Source organism: Antechinus flavipes, chromosome 3, assembly GCF_016432865.1.
Source record: "Antechinus flavipes isolate AdamAnt ecotype Samford, QLD, Australia chromosome 3, AdamAnt_v2, whole genome shotgun sequence".
Taxonomy (NCBI): domain Eukaryota; kingdom Metazoa; phylum Chordata; class Mammalia; order Dasyuromorphia; family Dasyuridae; genus Antechinus; species Antechinus flavipes.
This window is the reverse complement of record NC_067400.1, coordinates 423013991-423030835: the sequence shown is the minus strand read 5'-3', so window position 1 is coordinate 423030835 and position 16845 is coordinate 423013991. Positions and strand designations below refer to the sequence as shown.

Below are 16845 nucleotides of genomic sequence, written 5' to 3'. Positions count from 1 at the left end.
TTTAAAGGGAAAAGACAATAAATATAGAAGAATAATAGACATAGTAGACTAAGAAGGGAGATTTGGTTTGGGAGGGTCATAGAGATGGTGACTAGAATCATAGGATAGCTGATTTCCCATTCTTTCTTGAAAGCAATGGGAACACTGCTTTTATAACTGTTAGCAGAGGATAGAAATGGGGGCAGGAAAGGGGAGGAGTACATATATGACTGCAAAGCTGCTGGCAAGATATCTGGGGCAGATGGATAGATAGAATGAGAAGTACAATTTGGGCCACCTACATTCAATTGTTTAGCTTCATGGGAGAAAGTAATTAGACATGGTTGAAAAAGTATCATGGCATTAGATTAAGGACTTAAATGCCAAAAGAACAAGTCTGACATTTCTCAGAGATACAAAAGAGAATATTTTGGAGCAGATAAGTGCCATGATTAGACCTCTGCATAAGGAAGATTACTTTGACAGTGTTATGAAGTGTGGATCGGAAGAGGATAAGAGCAGAAGCAGTGAGACTATTAAAAAATTGTTATGATAATTCAGGCTGATGAGGGCCTAGACCAGGGTGACAGCAGCAGAAATGTGAAGGCCAGGACAGCTGTGAAAGATGATGCAGAGTTAGAATGAACAGAACTTAGGTATTGTTTAGATCTGAAAGGGAAGAGGGAAACGACAAAGATTACACCAAAATTTCAAACGTGGGACAGAGTCTCTTTGGACAGAAACAGAAAAGCATACGTGCTTAAGGGAAAAGATAACAATCTCAGCTTTGGACATGTGGAATTTGAGATGATGGTAAAAATTATCTAATAGACAGTCAGTCAGTCAGTCAGCAAGTGCCATCTGGCAGGCACTGGGCTTTCTACTTCTACCTACCTTTCTATTTCTTCAGAATCCAGATAAATAGACATATATTTTAATTTTATAAATATTTGTTAAAATAATTGAAGGACTGGCTCGAGGGTTGCTGGTATCTAAACAAAAGGAATACTTTCATCTTTAAGATTTAGCATTTTTGTTATCTCCTAACATCTAAAACTCTCTGCTACCACAATGAAATAGAGACCAATATCCATTACCATCATCATTAATAAATGTATATTAATATATATCCTGGATCCCCAGGTTCTTGCCTTTAGTTTTCATTAGAAATAGATTTTAAAAATATAAAAATATGCAGGCATAAATTCTATGTATTTAATGGTTGCTGCTGGGTAAGCTGTATTTGCTCCTATTCTAGCATGTATAATTACATATGCCTATGGTAAAATTTAATCCCAAAGAAAAGTGGCAAATGGATTGGAAAAATATTTTTAACCACTGAGCACTGTGGGATAGGCATGATACTTTTCTTCTTTTTTTTTTTTCAAATTTTCATTTTTTTATTATGATTTTGACAAAGACCTATAGACATGAACATTTTCATATGCAAAGAATACAAATAAGCATATGAACAATATGAAAAGCATGGAACATATACAAAATGGTGAACTTATAGCATATAAATTCTTTTAAAGTATATTTTAAATTTGCAAAATACCACTGCTTGTATATATCACTTCTGTATTTACTTCTATATTCTATCTTTTTTTTTAGGTTATTCATGTACATTCATTTTTACATATTTCCATATGACACAGGTTGGGAGAGAAAAATCAGAACAAAGGGGAAAAAAACATGAAAAAGAAAAAAAAAGGGGGGGAAAGGTGAAAATAGTATGCATTGATCCACATTTCAGTCTCCCTAAGTTTCTCTCTGGATGCAGGTAGCATTTTCCATTCAAAGTTTATTGGGATTGTCTTGAATCACCGAATTATTGAGAAGAACCAAGTCTATTATAGTTGATATGATGCTTTTATTCTATGAATTTGTTGTGCAATTTTGAACTAAGTACTTTTACCACTTATTTTTATCTCTAGTTGCATTTGCAATACCTGGGCCTATGCATCTGAGAACATGAAATCGGCCGCTGACTTACATCAGTAAGTGTTAAGTATTCCAAATCCAAAAGGGGCTACAAATATTTTACAATGCACACCATCAACAATTCACATCTGACTAGCCTTGTTGAGTAGAATAGTTACTCTATAAACATACTGTTTTTCCCAGAAAAAAAAAATTGAGTGAGTGTAAATTCTAATGCTATGCTTGCTCTTTCCTCAGGAAACTTGGCAAAGCAATTCAGTTAGAAGCAATAAAACCAACTCATCAAGTCTTGAGTGCACAAGAAAAGAAGAAAAGGACAGTAAGTTTAATTACTTCTGTGTTGTCTTGTGGCAGATTTCATTGGTCATTTCAGGGTAACTGGACTGTACTGGATATTGTAGCAATGATCAATTAATCAGTCAACAAGCATTTCTTAACCATCTACTTACTGTACAACCAACACTGGAGAGAGAAATATAAAGAATGAAATAATCCTTAAAAGCAAGGAACTTATATTCTCATGTAAGAGATAACAGACAGATATATCAACATATACTCAATAAATATGACAAGAATAAATCCAAATTAAATTAATGTGCAATTTGAAATTAAGAAGTGTTAGGATTCTTAGAAGGTGCTAAGACAGTGGAATTGATAGAGACAATAATTATCTAATTTAGCATGGTCAGTATGATTGATCTAATCCTACAAGGAGATGTTATGGGCCAGAACTTGAAAAAAGGTACTAAGTGGAATTGAGGAAACAATGGTTAAATCTAGTTTAGAATTGATTTAATCCTACAACAAATAATGGTTTCCTAAGTGATATAACTCTTAGTGTGTACTCAGTGTGAGGCATATAAGGAGGAGCTCTCAGGGCCAGAAAGGACAAGCCCACTAGATGCTCTGGGAACCTCAGCCAGCATTCAGTCGAGGAGATTCACAAGCCAGAGAAGGCAGCTTAAGCTCTCGGACCAAGACTACAGAAGGCCTCCAGAAAAACTAGCTGAGTACCAAGTGAAGGAGACAAGACTTTGAAGGAGACAATAAAAGATTTGGACTTTAACTCCTGGCTGCATTTGGGGTGATTACACTGAACTGAAACTAATGCTGCCTCCAGAAGCCCCACAAGAAACTTGCTCTCAGAGAACATTATATTTTAGAGAAGAGCATTACAAAGAAGTGCCCCAATATATAAAACCACAGGGCAAAGGAGCTGTGATTTGTGTCTGCTTGGGAAAACTTCTGGTATGGAAACTCCTATTGATGTGGATTGCAATTTAAAAGATAAATGACTTAGTGGATAAATCTGAGTCAGTTGGCTGACACACATAGAAGGAAAATGACTTTTCCAGGGTTGTACATCTGTTAGAGGCAGATTTGAACTCAGGTTTTCCTGACTCCACACCCAGCATTCTATCCACTGAACCATCTAGCTCCCTATTGCCTATTGCAATCACAGTGCATGCTAGAACAATTCAATAAGACGTATTAAATACCCATCCTATATTATAATACTTGCAGAAGACACCAAAACAAAAAGCAGTTCCTGATCTCAAAGAACATATAATCTAATGGATTATAAAGGGACAATTATGCTTCCTAATTGACATTTATAGCTCGGTCAGTTTAGTCATGTCTGACTATTAATGACCCTCTTTGAGGTTTGCTTGGCAAAGATTCATGACTGGTTTTCCATTTTCTTTTCCATCTCATTTTATAGATAATAAAACTGAGGCAAAAAAAAAGTTAAGTGACTTGCCAAGGTTTACATGATAGTAAGTGTCTAAGGCCCGATTTGAACTCAGAAAGATGAGGCTTGTTAACTCTAGCCCCAGCACTCTATTCACTGTCTACCTATCTTCCCTTCCTAATTCATATACATTTCTTTCCAGTTTGTTTTTAATAAAATTTTGAAATTTCTTACATCAATTAATTTGGGGGGGACTAAAACCTGGATTTTTTCCATACTTTGAGATAATAAGAGAAACAGGAGCTAAGATAACTTAGGTTCTTTTCTTGGGAAATGCATCTGCTTATAGGTTTGGAAATCTCAATGAATTGTGGTCAAATTCCTGCCATGCTTTTGAAACTAGAATAGTAACATTGAGAAGTCTTTTTAAAATATAAAACTTTTATTGTTTTTCTCTCCAATAAGCTGGATAATGAAGTTGAAAAAATGGCAAATCTGGTCATTAACAACTGGAGTCAGCAAATTAAGGCAAGTTCCCACACATTGATTTTTGCATAAATTAATTTGTAGAGTATGTGTACATATCTATATAAATGTGACATTGTGTATTAATGTTAGAATTCTGTGAGAAAAAACCATCTCCTCACTTGGGTAGTGTATGAATTTGCCACCTGTTCAATAATCCCTTCATCTCCCATAGAAATAAAGGGGAATAGTTTTGTGTGTTTTTAAAGATAGTACCTGCAGACTAAATGGCCTGGTATTCTGCTCTGAATCTCTTGCTGTGTCCATGTCTCATAGGCGTAGACTGGGGATAACCTTAGTTATTTCTTCTCTGCCTTCCTGTGCAAAGTAACACTTCTGGCCCACTTATCCTCCATTTAATTGAGTCTAATAAATCATATATTTCTAATTCTTCCTACCTTGTTTAGCATGCTGGATTAGAACCATAGTGGTATGTACTATATTGAATTCTATATTGAAGCATTAACTTTTGGATTTAGTAGGTGGATATGTACTACATAGCATGAAACAACTCTTGGCACTCTCTTCTCAGAATAAAAGGTCTACAATGTCCTTGCTACCCATGAACCACAATAATAATTGTTGACATTTCTTTAAACTTGAAGGTTTGCCAAGCATTTGACAGATGCATCATATAATTTGACCCTCTCAACAATCTAGTAGTAGGTATTACAGGTATTATTATATCCATTATCAAGGGTAAGATTCAAACTAAGATCTTCCTGACTCTGTGTGTAGTTCTCTCTCCCAAAATGTCATATTCCCTCTCAATTGAGGCTCTTTCTTATTCATTCTTCAAATGATTATCATGCAACTTGTGTATGCATAGTGTCATATGGGTACAAAGAAGGGTACAAAATAAATCAAGAAAATAGTCAGTCTTCACTCTCCAAGAGTTTATAGTTGAGCTATAGTAACGACATGAACACATTAGGTAATATGTGAATTCTGGGCAAAATTGGCAGCCAAAAATATGATACAAAGGATGGTACAACTACTGATAGATTTGGAATCTAGAGGACATGAGTTCCAATCCCAGTTCAGCAACTTTCTACTTGGTGTCCTTAAGTAAATTGAATTGCCTGGGTGGACTTCAGTTGCCTTATCAGTAATATGAGGGAAGCCAGAGCAGGTAACCAACTTATGGTCCTCCTGGTGCTAAATCTGTGATCCCAAAGACAATCAGGTTCTTGGGCAAAGCAGTGTTGCCCTAAATGTGATAATACAAAAAGACAGAGAAAATGCCTGAAGAGTTCAAGATGTCTCCCAAAACAATTCTTCAGGGGATCTGGGAACTCACAACCATGGGTTTCTCCTCTAAAGCTACAGATCAATTATGCTCATTTTGTGGAAATTGTCACTCACATCCTCCCATAATTTCACCATAGAAGGTTCACCCACCATGCTAGGAGTCTTTTTTGCATTCCCTTGGCATTTTTAATGTATCATCTGGGCTTTCTAATCATTTCCCCTCAATCTCCCATGTGACCAACCACTTCCTAATTTTGATGACATCTTTTCCACAAATTGAGAAGCTTAATTCCTCATTTATAATGTGTGGTAGTCGGATTACCCTCCCATGTGCCTTTCCATTGTCCTTTGGATGGTTCCCAACTTTGATTCTACAGAGACTGTAGTGTTCCATGATTCAGAGCAGTCTCACATCCTTGGCAGAATATTGGAGTTTAAAAAGATGACCTTTGTTTCAGAGAAAAGCTTAGAGAGATTTAAAGAACTTTGTAATTTCCCAATTTCTGAGTAAATAATTTTATTTTTTGCAAAACATGATAGAAAGGCAATGCATAAAGTTCTCAAGTGGAGAATTAGCTCCGTGGTTAGAATCAAAAGAGTTCAGATATAAAAGGTCTAACAGACCAAGTGCTTTTTTCAAATACTCACTTATATGTTCTTCCTTGGAATCTGGCTATCTAAAAGGAAACTTTTGATCTTTTTTCCCTTGAGCAACATTTCAGGGACACTACACACATTAAAATTGTTCTAGATCTGTTTCTCAAGGTTAATGCTAAAGTGAAAGAAGGATGGACCTGTGCTTACCATCATTATTTATTTTTAGAGTATTCCTCGGACTAGAATAAGAAAACAATTGGCAGTCATTTAATTCAAAACAATCTTAGGAATGGACAATTGGAGACAACATACTCTCTCAACAATGCTCTAACAGCTAATTTTATCTCTAGGAAAACATTCAAATTGATGATAAACAACACATTAGGACTTATGAATTTAAACTCAGTCTTAATATACTCCCAGATTTTAAGCATTATTAGCCTTAAGTGATTTAAGTTGGCAGGTAGAATTGTCAGGGTCCTAGTTAGCAGGTTATTCCTTTCTTTTCTAAGAAAGCAAGTTATTCCATAGAACAGACACTTAATTGATCATTGAAAACTATCTAATTCTGGGCAACAAATGGGATTTTTTTCCCTTCTCAAAGAATTTTTAAAGGAACCATTAATTAATTTAATATTTAATTTATTATAATATTTTCTTATATAATTATAATAATATAATAAATATTATCAATGCTTTATAATGGGTAAGGTATTATGCAAAACAATGGGCACACATAAATAAAAACTAAATGGTCCCTGCCCTAAAGAACTTTATGTTTTACTGGAGAGTAATGACACACATATGATATCATTGATATAATAAAAGAATAAGTATAAAACAAAGTGAAATGGGTAATTAAAAAAAAAAAACAAGGAAGGAGAGACACAGACAAAATGTTTGAGGATATGGTGGAAGGTTTCATAGAAGAACTAGGATTTCAGCCAGGTTTTGAAAGAAGAAAGGAATTTCAATAGGCAGAAGCAAGGATAAAGAATAAGTCCCAAAGGGGAATATCCTGAACTAATGGCTGGGATTAAAAAAGTGAAAACAGTGTACACATTTGGCTATAACATAAAGTATGAAAGGAATTAATGTGAAATAAAATAAGCTGTAGCTAGCTGGTAGAGAACATTAAAAGGAAGAATGAGTAGTTTGTATCTTATGATATAATTTTGAGGTCAGTGAAGGTTTCTGGTGCAAAAGAATAACATGATCAGAATTGTATATCAGAAAGATTGTTTTGGAAACTGTGACATGGAATGACTAGACATAGAGAAACTTATTAAAACTGGGTAAAACCTGTGCAAGGATGATGGATTTGGAATTTAGAATACATAAATTCAAATCCCGGCTCAACAAATTTCTACCTATGTGAGAATATTAAAAAAAGGATAAATGGCAGAAAAATGGAAGAATTGGGATGTCCAACAATTGAGGAATGGCTGAATAAATTGTGTTATGTGATTATGATGGAATGTTACTGGTCATGGGAAATGATGAACAGGATGCTCTCAAAAAAAGTCTTGCATGAATTCAAGCAAAGTGAAACAAACAAACAAAAAAAATTGTACAAAGTAACAGCAATATTCTGGGATGATCAGCTGTGAATGATTTTACTATTCTCAGAAATGCAATGATCCATGACTACTCTAAAGTACTTATGATTTAAAAAAATCCTATCCAGACTCAGAGAAGGAACTGATTGTATCTGTATACAGACTGAAGCAATAAAAAAAAAAAAAAAAGAAAAAGAAATGGGAGAAATAGAATTAATACTTAGCAATGGATATCTTCCCATATGTTATTCTCAATAAAAAGGAAGAAAGTAAAAGTATAAGATTTATAGGGAAAAGATGAATTCAATTTTAATCATGTTGGATATGAGAAGAAAGTAGAGAACTAAAAAAGGAAAGTAAAAAATTAATATAAATAGAGGTGAAAGTGATGAAGAAAACCATTATGAGTAGATGAAATCATTATGGGAAACAGTATAGGGAAAAGGAGTGGAAATCCACATTTAGGATTAGGAGATGAGGAACAAACCAATAAAAAAGACTAATAAGGAGCAATCAGATGGGTAGAAAGAAAGCTAAAGGAGAAAGTGCTATAGAAATCAAGAGAGGAATGAGTATCTAATAGCATGGAGTGGTCAACAGTGTCAAATGTTATGAAAATGTCAAGAAAGGTGAGGTTGAAAGAGGGCCATTGGATTTAACAATTAATTAAGAAGTTATATTGACCCCGGAGAGAGCAATTTTAGTAGAGTGGTTGGATTGAAGTTCAGAATGTAAAAGGTTGAATTTTTGTTGTTGTTTATTCTTTGTTCTTGAAGAAGACATGCAAGTGAATTGGATTTAAGAGTGGCTGTGCAAAGTCATCAGCCTCACTTTTTCCTCCAAAGGAATCTGGGTCCAGTGGCAAGTACATGGTTAGGAAATAGATGCAGTGAGTGTTGAATATTCTTTCTAGTTATTCAAAGGAAAGGAAGAATGGTACAAAATAATAGCTTTTAAGGTTAAGAGAAGGTTATTATTATTAATGGGGTGGAGATATATATTGAGCATATTATTTAAGCAGCACAAAAAGAATCAAAAGAGACTATTTTATTACCTCTTTTTGCATGGTTCCCAAGACGTAAAGCCAACATCCGTTCTGGAATTTCTCTGTAGCAAATAACCTTGCACTAAAGTAATGTTTTGGGATCTTGTACAGCCTTCAGCATTTCAGCAAAATTTACAACCCTGTCAAAAGCACTAAATATATTAAAAACATATATACTGATTTCAGGGCAAACTGTTAGCTTCTGTAATATTTTAGTGGCAGGTTTGGAGAAGAAGAACCAAAAATTAGCCAGTTGTTAAAGATATTGTCGTAGACACGATTAATCTGAAAATAGAACAGCTTAGCTTTTGAAATACCATTCTGCTCTTTTTAAAGTTTTTGCTGTTTTTGTCTCTAGGCCAAGAAGAAATTAATGGTAGAAACCAAGAAGCATGAAGCTCTTTTCCATTCCGTAGAAAGCGCCAAGCAATCAGTGACTGAGAAGGAGAAGCGGAAGGTACCTTGTCATAGCCAATTGTATCAGGGCCAGCTGTCTTCTTAGATGGATGAAATTACTCTCCTTGGTAGTAAAAAGATTCCTTTTCCTTGGAAATCTATTTATGGTTTTATCAGTTTTTCAGTTTGAAAAGATAATGAAAGGTTGATTCCAAATTATTCTTACACAATATATTTTTGACACAAATGATATTTTCTGGAAGAGCCAGGGGACAGGTTACTAATGTATAATAAATAATAAATTTGTTGTTTAGTCATTTCCGTCATGTCTGATTCTTCATGACCTCATTTTTGGTTTTCTTGGCAGAGATACTACAGTGCTTTGCCATTTCCTTCTCTAGCTCATGCTACAGATGACGACACTATGGCAAACTGTGACTTGCCTAGGATCACACAGTTAATAAATGTCTAAGGTCAAATTTAAATTCAAGAAGATGAATTATCCTAACTCCAGGCCTAGCACTCTAGCCACTGTGCCACCTAACTGCCCAAATTATAAATAGACGTCTATTTTTCATTTTTTAAAAAAGAAGTAATAAGAGTAGTGCAGGTACAATCCCCATATATTGTGCAAACAAAGGCAAAATTCAACTGCTATCTCATCTGGTGAGATACTGGTAATAGCTTGGTTTCTGTTTCAGTACAATATTACAGGGTCATAGTTATTTTGTTTTTTGGGGGTTTTTTTTGAAAATTCTAGTCTTAAAGACTTGGCCATAAGTTTATAGAAAGCCAAAAAATCTTAGCATGATGAAATGCAAAGTACCAAGAACTCTCTTAAGTGTGCTAGAATCTTATAGGGAAGGAAGGATTTATCAGGTGCCTTATGTATATTCCAAGCCCCGTGCTTAGTGCTTTACAAATATATCATTTAATCTTCACAAGTCTGGGGATAGGTGCTATTATTTTCATCCCTGTTTTACAATTGAGGAAGCTAAAACAAACAGAGAAGTTACATGACTTGGCCAAAGTCACATAGCTAACAAGTATTTAAGGCTGGATTTGAACTCAGGTATTTTTGGCTTTAGGCTGAGCAGTCTATCCACTATACTACCAATTCTTAAAGCAAGGAAAATAGTGCCTTAATGTATAAAGAAAAGACAACTGAGGGAATTTAAGTTAGGGAGTTCGCATTCTGTCCCAAATTAGCAGTTTTAGAGCTGGATAAAATCTTGTGATGGTCCCTTACCTTCCTCCAACAGGCCCTCTAATGGAACTACTAATTTTCCTTGGATCACAGATATATCGTTGCCTTCCCTTTATCTTGCTAACCATCTTAATGCCCAAAGTGAACAAAGATACTGGATTCATTTTCTCACCTGAGCTAATCATGAGAGTAATGGTTGTATGAGAACTAGTCTCTCCAACAAGAATCAAATCTTGTTAGCAAGAATCAAACAATCAATAAGTATTTATTAAGTGCTTTCTATATGTTAGTCACTGTACTAAGGTTGATTAATGCAAATCCTCTGACTCAGAAATGTACAGGGAGAAAGGTGAGGAGGGAAAGGAGGCAGGAGAAGAAGAAGGGGAAGAAAATCACTGAACTTCCCAACTACACCATGTCATGCTTTAAGACTAAATGAAATTTTCTTTAGGGAAGATATTCTTCCACCAAGAAATCCCTGCAGCAGACATGTCAGAAAGGTACTTACTCATGTACCAGCACTCCTGAGAGCAGCCTAAATAACTGGGAAAGTTTAAAAATAAGTGAATGTGCAGGCTGGCAGAGATCCTTATGTATGGACTGTTTCTATTTGACTTCGACACCACTGCTCTATAGTATTGAAGTCACTGGCCCAGACCAGGATAAAAAATAATCAAACAAAAAAAAATATGAAATGACAATAAAAACAAAAGGGAAAAATTTAACCTTCAAGACATTGGTTCAATGAAAGATGAAAGTCTTTGCAAATTTCCTCAAGTAAGAAAGTGAGCATAGAAAAGTTTATCTGTCTCTGGCTTCATTTGATATTAATTTATAGGATAGAAGCAATTCAAAACCTCAGGACCTAAATTATGCAGACTGAGCTCAGGTTTCATAGGTGGCTGAACATAGGTTTCATTAGTAGGCTTATTAACCTCAGTCAAGAGATCTTTTTTCAAAGACCTCTTCATTTTGAAGACTTCATTTGAAAGACTTCAATCATTTAGTCAAACATAGTCATGGCCAGCTGGGTGGGTCAGTGGATAGAGCATTAGACTTAGAATCAGGAAGACTCATCTTTTTGAATTCAAATCGAGACTCAAATACTCATCAGCTGTATGATCCTGGGGATGGGCAGCAAGGTGTCACAGTGAATAGAATGCCAGGACTGTAGTCATAAAGACTCATCTTCCTGAGTTAAAATTCATATTTACTAGCTGTGTGGCCCTGAGTAAATCACTTAACCCTCCTTGCTTCAGTTTCCTCATCTGTAAAATAAGCTGGAGAAGGGAATGGCAAACCATCCCATTATCTTTGCCAAGAAAATCTAAATGGGATCATGATTATTTGGCCATGACTAAACAACAACACTAAACAAAGTCACTAGGGATATACAGATAAAAACAGAGCAGTTCTTGCCCTTGAGAAGTCTCCATTCCACTGAGAAAATGCAACATGTACATAGGTACATGAAAATAAATACAAAATCATTTCAAGAGGAAAAAAGTGCTTATCCAAGGATTTTAGGAAAAGCCTTCCTTAGGAAGCAGCATCTGAGCTGTGTATTGAAGGGAAGGATGATTTGGGGTACTTGAGCTCTAGAAATCCAGTATGCCTCTAAGTGAATGTCAAGCAAATGAAATAAAATGACAAAATGAGCCTTAGAGGAATCATATCTGTTGTTAAGGTTCATCATTTTGTATGAATGTTCTTACTACTTAGAATCACTCATAATGTTCTTAAATATAAAGTGGGTGAAACTGGAAAGCTTTTAAACTATATCTGTGCATTTAGAAAAAACATTTCATGTTGTCCTCCTCTAAGAGTCATTGAAACAGTGGCAATTTCTCTGTAATTCTATGTCTCATGAGTCCCATGGTGTTAGCAAAGGTGGGGAAAATAAGGGAGATTTGAGGGATTGTATAATATAAAGAATGTGAATATGGAATAACAAATTGTACATGACAGATTTGCAGTTTCATTTGCAATCATTATATTTTGTTATAGTATGTTATGAAAATACTTATTCCATAAATTAAAAAATTTAAAAAGGAATAATGAAATGTTAAAATATTACCTGAAAAGAAAGAGAATGTGAATGTGGAGTTAGGAGAAACCTGTCCTCCTGTATCACTTCCTGTTGACCACAGGCAAGGTAATTTTCAGATTTTTAATTTCATCTTTTATAATATGAGGGAGGATAATAATACTGATAGTTGCTCACCTTATGGGATTATCATGAGAAAAGAGTTCAATAGCATATATAAAGCTTCTTGTAAACCTTAAAATACTATGTAAATGTCAGTTATTATTTTTATTGTATATTCTATTGAGAGTATAGAAGCTGTCACTAACTGGTTATATGATTTCTGAGCTTCAGGTTTTTCATTTGTATAGGAGGGTGGAGGGGGGAGGGGTGGAAGAGGAACAGAGGAGATTGAACCAGATATTTCCTGAGATGCTTTTTGGTTCTTAGGTTGTAGACTTCTCTTACTTCTCTGACCTGGGAGGCTGAGAGGGCATATAGAAGGTATGTAGTATTGGTCACTAGCTTAGAGATTTAGAGTAAGAAGAAGTATAAGAGCCAAAATACAACCACCTCATTTTACAGGTAAGGAATCTGAGGCATGGAAAAGTAAATTGATTTGCTCAAGGTCTATTCAGGCTCTTAGTAGCAGAATCTGAAATTAAATTCAGGATTTCTGTCTACAGGAGCAGTTAGGTAGAAGAGTGAATAGAGTTTTAGACTTGAAGTTAGCAGGCCTCAGGAAATAAAAAAAGCTTACTTGCTATCTGACCATGAACAAATCATTTAGTGCTGTTTGCCTCAGTTTCCTAATCTGTAAAATGAGATGCTAAGAAAGAAATGGCAAACTATTCTAATATCTTTGCCAAGAAAATCCAAATGGGGTCACAATGAGTTGTTCTCAACTGAAATGAGTAAATAACAACAAAAGCTGTCTCCATGTCCAATATTCTTTTCACTTTATCATATTCACTTACTAGGTGATCTACTATCTAGAAATCCAACTCTATAAGTTAGTTGCGAAGAAGTTGCCAACCTGAACTGGTAGGGGGAGTTTGCTCCTCCGAGAGTTTCTCTCATTGAAACTTAAAGTCCAGTCTTTATCCCTATCTATGTATAATTGGACCAAAGATAATTCTTCCTGTAAAATTGCAAAGTGCATTGCTAATGTGAAAGTTTAAATGTGTGGAAATAATCTTTTTTTTTTAGCTGCTCAATAAGCTGAAAAAATCAACAGAGAAGCTGGCAAAGGAAGATGAAAGTTATTACCAAAAAAACATAGCCGGTTATGTGACCAGACTCAAATGGGAAGCCACTTTACAGAACTGCTATCAGGCAAGTAGGATGATTTTCTTCCTAGGGGCCCACTCAATGAGTTTTGAATATTGGAGATCAGAACTGTAGTTAAGAGCCCTGGTCTTTACCCCAGGCTTCGATTAGTGTCATGGTCCCTACCATAGGCTCTATCACTGATTAGTTTTATGACTTTCAAACAAATGGCATTTCTTCTCCTTGCTTCTGTTTCCCTAGTGGTACAATTAGCTGGGAATATTTATTAGCCAAGTCTAATATCATTGGTTGGAGAATCTTCATTTGTTATTTAGGAGCAGAGTACTGCTAAGCTATTTCCAAAGAGGAAGAATCCTAATAAGTTTAAGGGCTATTGGGGCAGTAAGAAAATAAGCCTGTAACATAAGAGGGAAGAAGAGAAAGGGAACAAGGCCCAAATGACAAGTTTTAAATTTAATTAGACTCTTAACTATCTTTGGAAGGTTGAGAAGGGACAAAAAGTTTTGTTAGGGAGAAAGATGAATTTAAAGAAGAAAGTAGAAAAGTAGAATATGAGGGCAGAAGGTATAAAAGCATAAAAAAGGTGGGAGGAATTGGTTTTTAGATTTCTGATTTTAGATTTATATTTTGATTTAGATTTAGATTTTAAATATAAAGCACATATTTAATTAGTTAAGCAATTAAGAAACATCTATTAGGACCTATCTGTTGCCACCTTTCTTTTGTATTTGGGGAGATTTTTGAGTATCTTACTATGGGAGGATACAAAGAAAAAGCAAATACCCCTGCCATCAAGGAATTCCCATTGAATGGGGGAAACAATATGTACATTCAGAGTCAGTATTCCCTTTTCCCCCTCTTTGCACATCTTCTCTTGATCTTCAGGTGCTTCCTAAAGTCATGAGACCAGTAAAGTTCTCAAACAGCCTCCCTATGGCTCCTCTCCTAAATCTGCCTTTCCTAGACAATGTTCTGGTCCTTCTCCGTCCTTCACTCTAGAAAAAGCAGCAGGTGTATGTCTAGTCCTCCAGGGAGCTGCTTTCTTCTAGCTGTCACACTGAAAAGACTCTAATCCACTTATTCATGCCAAGGTATGAATAATTGATAAGGCTTTAATGTGGTACTCCATCTAAGGACCCAATTTTTAACAGAAGTCTATTCCCTAATAATCTAAAAGAATAAACTTCTCAACATAAAAAATCTGGTCCTTAGCAATTATCTTACTAAAATAGATATTTTGGGGTTGGGTTCTGTTGACATATTTCACCTACCCCTCAAACCAACCTTTGGCCCCTCAAACATCCTATACTTACTGCTACACTGAGTGTTAATATCAACCAAATGGGTTGTAATAATATGAATGATAACATTAGCAAGTATTTACATATCTCATTGAGGTTTGCAAAACACTATATATGTGTGTATATATATATATATGATATTTCATTTGTTCCTCACAGTAACATTGTGAGGTAGATATCATTATCATCCCTATTTTAAAGGTGAGAAGACTGAGGTTGTATCTTTCTAAGTCACACAGTGAGTGTCTCAGGCAGGATTTAAACTGACCCTAAATTCAGCATTCTATCCACTCATTACTCAGCTGAATACAGTGCCATAGCTCAAGTTTATCTCTTCCAAGTTGTCTTACACATGATCTTTCATATAATAGATACTCTTTACTAATTGATTTATAAAATGGATTTCGTAGGACTAAACATGGATCACATGTTGTTTCTGTCATATTTTCTTTGAATTTATGGAAATTCTATTTTCTCCATTATTGTTTTTCTCTACTTTCACCTGCTGCTTTATGGATCCCAGGCAAAACATGGCAGGTGTCTATGTGCCCTTGGATCCAAAGAAGCTAGGAAAAATTTCTGAGGTATACTAATCTTAAAAGTGTATCTAGAACAGGGCTTCTTAAACTTTTTCCACTTGTGACCCTTTTTCATCCAAGAAATTTATATGTGACCCCAGATATAGAGGTTTAAAAATCAGCTATATAAATCAAACATTTACTGGCAGTAAATCATGATCTCATGACCCCCCCATTCAGTTACATGTCCTCATATGGGGTCATGATCCACAATTTAAGAAATATAGGACAGTCATGGAAACTTTTCATCCCCTGGGTAATCTCCATTAGATGGGAGTTTTGTGACCCATTCTGTGGCATTGTCATGGTAACTGACTGCTGCTTGCTTTATCCAGAACGCTCACAGTATGACATTTTATGTTATCCTGACATTGTTATTGGTTCGTGTCTAATTTAATTAGATCTATCATGCTTTTTAGAATATCCTAGACTTGGAAAAGGAAAGAATCCAACTATTGTGTAATATCTTAAACCAGTACAATGAACATGTTTCTATTTTTGGACAAGCTTTGACCACTGTGAGTACTGAAGTTTTTTAGACTTTAGTTATACTTTCTGATAAAATGGCAAGAAACTTTCTATTTTACTTGACATCGGTATCCTGCCTTCCTCCTTTGTCACAGGGTCACACCCAACTTCACTGTGCCATCAGCAAGATTGATATTGAAAAAGACATTAGGACTTTAATGGAAGAAACTACAATTTCAACTACAGAAGAAAAATCTGAATTCTTATTAACTGATTACTTTGTAAGTACAGAATTAGAAGAGGCAAACCTTAATCAAGTAGTCTACAAACTAATCAAGTAGGCTCACTGGTGATTGGATGGTTCTTTTGGGGAAAACGCATTTGCCAATAAAACAAAAATTCTATTTACAGGTAACATTGCAATGTAATTTCCAGAAATTCTAAGATAAAATGAAAAACCCTGAGGTTATTAGAAGGCAGATAGGTGCTCAGTGAATACTGAGGGTGAGGGCTGGAGTCAGGAAGACTCAAGTAAGTGAGTTCAAAGCTGGTCTCAAACACTTACTAGCTGTGTGACCCTAAGCAAGTCATTTAATGCTGTTTACTATAGGTTCTTCTACTATAAAATGAGTTAGAGAAGGAAATGGCAAACTAGAATCTCTGACAAAAAAAAAATCAAAATCATAATGGTGTCACACAATTGAAAACTACTGAACAACAAAAATGTGCCATGTAGACATGTGCTAAATTCTGGAGAAATAAAGAAAACCAAAAATAGTTCCTGCCCTCAAGAAGTTCCCCTTATAAAAGGAAAGCCAACATGCAAACATATATATATATATACATACATATATATATATATGTATATATATATATGATATGTGAGATAAATGTGAGGTAATCTCAGAAAGGAGTCAATAGCAGTGAAGATGGCAGAATATGACAAGAAAGTTATCTTGCAGAAGGTGAGATTTTAGCAGACTTGA

The 16845-nt window shown here is 35.1% G+C and overlaps 1 protein-coding gene across 1 annotated transcript in view; it reads left to right on the top strand.

The window, feature by feature from the left end:
* Positions 1-16845, top strand: part of NOSTRIN (nitric oxide synthase trafficking) — an 85713-nt gene that overhangs the window by 38591 nt on the left and 30277 nt on the right. Inside the window, exons 4-10 of the mRNA XM_051986223.1 lie at positions 1917-1979; positions 2161-2242; positions 4082-4144; positions 8952-9050; positions 13432-13557; positions 15811-15909; positions 16015-16140. Coding sequence (XP_051842183.1) covers positions 1917-1979; positions 2161-2242; positions 4082-4144; positions 8952-9050; positions 13432-13557; positions 15811-15909; positions 16015-16140 — 658 coding nt within the window. The remainder of the gene's footprint in view (positions 1-1916; positions 1980-2160; positions 2243-4081; positions 4145-8951; positions 9051-13431; positions 13558-15810; positions 15910-16014; positions 16141-16845) is intronic.